General features: G+C 48.0%; 1 protein-coding gene across 1 annotated transcript; it reads right to left on the reverse strand.

The window, feature by feature from the left end:
- Nucleotides 1-361: 361 nt before the first annotated feature.
- Nucleotides 362-823, reverse strand: LOC107063409 (ABC transporter B family member 20-like). Its single transcript, XM_015315263.1, has one exon. It carries the CDS (start codon nt 821-823, stop codon nt 362-364), a length of 462 nt encoding a protein of 153 aa, XP_015170749.1.
- Between the last annotated feature and the right edge of the window lie 5149 nt (nt 824-5972).

The raw sequence follows: 5972 nt of genomic DNA on the forward strand, positions 1-5972 counted from the left end.
AAAAAAAATCAACATTTCTCCAGTTAAAATTAATTATTCTTCTATGTGTCGGTCAATATGAACAGTTATCTCCCCCTTTTATTCAAATTTTCCTTGTCCTCTTCATCAGTAGGAAATAAATCTTCCAAGACAGTTGGGCTCTTTATCAGTTCTCGTTTCTATCTCTTTCTTCTTAATGACTAAAGAAATTGAATTATCATATGAAATCCAGTTTGCAAGATGATGTTGTTTTTCGTAAAAAAATATCTTTGATAACTCTTCACTTATTCTTAAATGACAAAGGAATTTTTTTTACCGCAACGACATCTCCATGCATAACAATTTCACATGAGAAGTATCTTCAGTTGCATTGCTTCTGTTTTTAAACAAGCCTATGCTGACGCAATCCCTTCCCAAAGTGAGGTTGCGTCAGGCGGACATACAAACCATTTTTTGACATCAGTGTATCATGGGTACCTTCCTCAACAATCCTCCCTCCATTAAGTACAACTATGTTGTCAACATGCCTCATCATGGCAGCTCGGTGGGCAATTAAAATAGTTGTCTTGTTCCCCATGATTATAGTATCAAGAGCCTCTTGTATCACTCTGCTCGACTCATATTCAATGGAGGAGCTTTGTGCCGCCCCAGGAGGCGTTACATTAAAATCCAGCGTTTTCAGGGGCGAGGCAGAATCGTCGGGTCTCAAACAGCGGACGAATTTTATTCCGTTTTTCGGAGATACATGGAGACCCTTGATGGGCAGGTGGTGACCATGGCTTTCTGCCAGCAGAGGGCCCAGCAGAGGGACAAGACTGCCAGAATTCGAGGAATACTCCACCATGCCCTTTGACTTGTAAAGACACACTTGTAGGCCATTATTTTAGGGGAACTTGTCCCCAAGTTTTAGCTTAGATTTTCAGCCTTTAGACATATATGGTAGTAGTTCATTTGTATGTAGAACTTAGAGAGAAAATATCAAGAAAATTGGCACTTGCCTCCCAAAGCTTTCTTCCCTTTTATTACTTCTTGTTGGCTGTTTTAGGAGACTGTTTTAGACAGATTGCTGTTGCACGTTTTGTGTGCTTGTTTGGGTTAGGACTGAGCATCCGAGGAGCTGTGCAAGCCTTCCTTTGCTGTCCCACGAGCCTTCAAAAAATAGGCCCGTGACAAGTGGTATCAGAGCATCGGTTAAAGCATGACGTCGAAGTCTCAACGCAACGAAGAAGGGGAGCCAGAAGCTAGGAGAGACACTGCCAGAAAACGTGACAAGAGCAGGGTAAGGGAGTCTTCGTCCAACCCTCCTGCTGGGGGCAGGAGCCTTGGGGAAGAGGGAGAAGTTTTCGATACCAGCCAACTCGACGAGAAGATCCTCGGAGTTGAGGCTGGTATGTCGGCCTTGAACAGGCGACTTACAGTTTTCGAAAACAACTTCACTACCCTCGAAACAGTCGCTATTGAAGGTTTCGATGAAGTAAAGAGTAACTTTGAAGAGCTTGAAGAGGTTAACAATGAAGGACTGACCAACCTCGAACTCAAGCTCACCGAAGCTCTCTCCTCTCTTCACCGAGAGTTTGAGACTTTGAAGAGCGGGTTGATGAGACCGCCACTGCGGGAGTTGCTGGTCCCGTCACTGTCCGTGAGACACGGATTGAAGCTCCCAAGCCAAAGGAGTTTCGTGGTGAAAGGAATGCCCAAGACGTTGAAAACTTCTTGTGGCAAATGGATGCTTACTTTGAGCACGTTTGCATGACCAGTGAAGCTGCCAAGATTCGGACAGCAGTTATGTACTTGAGCGACACCGCCATGCTGTGGTGGCGGAGGAAAAAGGCAGACATGGAGAGAGGGGTTTGTTCTATCGACGATTGGGAGCAGTTCAAAGGGGAGTTGAAGCGACAGTTCTACCCTCAAAACGTAGTGCATGAAGCTCGTCGGAAGCTGAGGGAACTGAAGCAAACATCCTCCATTTGAGACTACGTGAAGGAGTTCACTAGACTCACTCTCCAAATTCCGAGTTTGACAAGTGAAGACTTGCTGTTTTACTTCTTGGATGGCCTCCAAAACTGGGCCAAACAAGAGCTCCAAAGGCGACAAGTCTGTGATGTTGACGAAGCGATCGTAGTAGCAGAATCGCTCAATGATTTTTGGGCAGAAGCAGCGAAGGGGAGGGACAATCGGAGCAAAAAATGTTCCTCCCAAAGGGGATAGCAGTCGGACCAAGAACAGGCCAGTTCCCAACCGAGGCAGCGACACAAGAGGTAACAATCGAAACCAACCTTCTAATTTCCGCAAGAACTAATGAGGATCGTAAGAAAGGCGCTCCACATCGTGAGGGTTGTTATATTTGTGGTGAAACTACTCATGCTGCCCGTTACTGTCCGTCCTTAAGTAAATTAAATGCAATAGTTGCTGCCCAAAAACAGCAAGAACAGGTTGCATCGCAAACTGGAGGTTCATCCAGTGAGCAAGGCGGACAGGCTAGCGGGACTGAAAAGAATAAGAATGTTGATGTTGGGATGTTTAACCATATGGCTTTATTTAATCAGATGACTCTTTCTGCGTTAGCTGCTCAGCCGGCTTGTATAAAGCCGCGTGAATCGTTGTTTGTCAATGCCAAGTTGAATGGCAAAGACGTTAGAATTATGGTGGATACCGGTGCAACTCACAATTTTGTAACGAAAGAAAGGGCCACTGATCTTTGCTTGAATTATGTTGCTAGTGATACAATGCTGAAAACAGTCAATGCCCTCCCCACAACTGTGCACGGATTCGCTCCTAAAGTCCCCATCGATTTAGAAGGGTGGAAGGGGCTGACAGATTTCACCATCGCGCCCATGGATGTTTTTGACATCATCTTGGGGCTGGATTTTTGGTATGAAGTAAACGCGTTTATTTCACCGCGTCTCAGCCAATTGCACATTAGTGATGCCGGAGGTTCCTGCGTGGTGCCCCTTATTCGGGTGCCACAAAACAGAGTGCACTTGTCCGCCATGCAGCTTATTAAAGGCTTCAAGAGATGGAACCAACCTTCCTTGCTGCCCTTGTTGGAGGCGTAGGAGCAACGATTGAGGCAGCAGCCTTGCCTCACTGCGTCGAGCAGGTCCTTTATGATAATAGGGACGTGATGCCGGAGGAACTTCCCCAACGGTTGCCACCGCGAAGGGAAGTTGATCATCAGATCGAACTAGTTCCCGGGGCAAAGCCACCTGCCATGACGCCTTATCGTATGGCGCCCCCGGAACTAGAGGAACTGAGGAAGCAGCTCAAGGAGTTGCTGGAAGCTGGACATATCAGGCCTTCGAAGGCGCCTTTTTGGTGCGCCTGTTTTGTTCCAAAAGAGAAGGAAGGGACTTTGCGCTTGTGTATTGATTATCGGGCCCTCAACAAGGTCACGGTGAAAACAAGTACCCTATTCCGTTGATCGCAGATTTATTTGATCGATTGGGGCAGGCTAAGGTGTTACACAAAAATGGACTTGAGGAAGGGTTACTACCAAGTCCGAATTGCTGAAGGTGATGAGCCAAAGACGACTTGCGTCACTCGTTATGGTGCCTTCGAGTGGCTGGTGATGCCGTTCGGCTTGACGAACGCTCCAGCTACGTTTTGTACGTTGATGAACAAGCTGTTCCACCCCTTTTTGGATCAGTTTGTGGTCATTTATTTGGACGACATTGTCGTTTATAGCAACAGCTTAGAGGAGCATGTTGAGCACTTGTGCAAAGTGTTCAAGGTATTGCGCGATAACGATTTGTGTGTGAAACGGGAAAAATGCAGTTTCGCCTAGGCCACTGTCCAGTTCCTCGGGCACACAATCAGCCATGGAGAAATAAGGATGGACAGTGACAAGGTTGAGGCAATTCGAGATTGGGAGGCCCCAACGAAGGTACCAGAATTGCGGTCCTTCCTTGGCCTCGCCAATTACTATCGACGCTTCATATTTGGCTATTCTGCCATTGCTTCTCCCCTCACAGACTTGCTGAAAAAGAGTCGTGAGTGGGATTGGACAGACCTATGTCGGGATGCCTTCGAAAAGCTCAAGGTTGCCATCATTGAGGAGCTTGTTTTGGCGCTGCCAGATTTCTCAAAAGCGTTTGAAATTCACACCGACGCGTCTGATTATGCCATTGGTGGTGTCCTAATGCAAGAGGGCCACCCGATAGCGTTTGAGAGCAGGAAATTGAATGATGCGGAGAGGCGCTATTCTGCTCACGAGAGAGAGATGACAGCCGTAGTTCACTGCCTAAGGACTTGGCGTCATTATATATTGGGTGCTCATTTTGTTGTTAAGACGGACAACGTCGCGACAACTTACTTTCAGTCTCAGAAGAAGCTGACTGCCAAGCAGGCCCGTTGGCAAGACTCTTGGCTAATTCAATTTCACGTTTGAGTACAAGCCGGGGAAGGCAAATGTTGTAGCCGACGCACTGAGTCGCAAAGCTGCCCTTGCCGCGATTATTAGCTCAACTTGCAGCAGCGTCATTGATGATATTAGAGAGGGTATGCAGCATGATCCCGTGGCCAAGCAACTTCTCGTTTTGGCCCAACAAGGCAAGACGAAAAAGTTTTGGGAGGAAAGTGGCTTGCTGTACACCACAGGCAGACGTGTGTACGTGCCGAAATGGGCTAGTCTTCGGCGTACATTGATAAAGGAGGGTCATGATACTATGTGGGCTGGTCATCCAGGACAGAAGAGGACGTTGGCACTGCTGGAGTCTTCTTATTATTGGCCTCGAATGCGGGATGACATTGAGGTCTACGTGCGAACTTGCCTCGTTTGTCAACAAGACAAAGTTGAAACGAAGGCGCCGGGTGGACTACTTAAGCCACTGCCGATTGCTGAGAAACCATGGGACAGCATCACCATGGATTTCATCACTTGTTTGCCGAATTCAGAGGGGTTCGGGACCATCATGGTCGTTGTTGATCGCTTCACAAAATACGCAACATTCACTGCCACGACTGCCAGCTGCAAAGCCAAGGAGGCAGCCCGTATATTTTTACGTGATGTCGTCAAACATTGGGGCATACCAAAGCACATTATTAGTGATCGGGACCCTCGATTCACTGGAGCGTTTTGGAGGGAATTATTCAGCTTACTTGTGTCAGAATTACACTTCTCGACCAGCTTTCATCCCCAGACGGAGCGGATCAACACACTTTTGGAGTGTTATTTGCGGCACTATGTCAGTGCCAATCAGAAGGACTGGGCCAAGTTACTGGACACTGCCCAGTTCTCCTATAATTTACAGCGGAGTGAGGCGACGGGAAGAAGTCCATTCGAATTAGCTACCGGGCAGCAGCCCAACACGCCACAATCCTTGCCCGTCGACGCCGGTTTGAAGAGTCCGGGTGCCTATCAAATGGCAAAGGCCTGGGAAGAACAGGTCGACCTTGCAAGGTCCTACCTTGATAAGGCAGCCCGGAAAATGAAGAAGTTTGCTGATCGAAAGCGGCGTCCAGTCGACTATAGAATTGGGGACCGAGTTATGGTGAAACTCAACCCTAGGCAATTCAAGTCGCTACGTGGAGTGAGTCAAAGTCTGATTCGCCGCTATGAGGGTCCTTTCGAGATTATTGCCAAGGCTGGCAAAATTTCGTATCGTGTTGATATGCCCCATCACTTGAAGATACACCCGGTCTTCCATGCTAGTCAACTAAAACCGTATTTTGAAGACGTGGAGGACAGGGATCGGGGGCAGACCGGTAGAGCTCAAATATTTATTACTCCACCAGCCGTGGACAAACAGATCGAGGCCATCATTGATCATCAGCTGGTTCGCGGCAAGGGCTGGAACAATTCGAGCTCGCAATTCCTCATCCATTGGAAAGGAACTGCACCGGAGGAGGCAACGTGGGAGAAGTACGAGGACTTGTGGCAGTTTCGCGACAAGATCCTCTCTTATTTGTAGGTGTGTGGCGCCGGGGTCGTCGCCAAGTCAGGTGGGGGAGCGTGTGCCGCCCCAGGAGGCGTTACATTAAAATCCAGCGTTTTC

Source organism: Solanum tuberosum, unplaced genomic scaffold (genome assembly GCF_000226075.1).
Source record: "Solanum tuberosum cultivar DM 1-3 516 R44 unplaced genomic scaffold, SolTub_3.0 scf00355, whole genome shotgun sequence".
Taxonomy (NCBI): domain Eukaryota; kingdom Viridiplantae; phylum Streptophyta; class Magnoliopsida; order Solanales; family Solanaceae; genus Solanum; species Solanum tuberosum.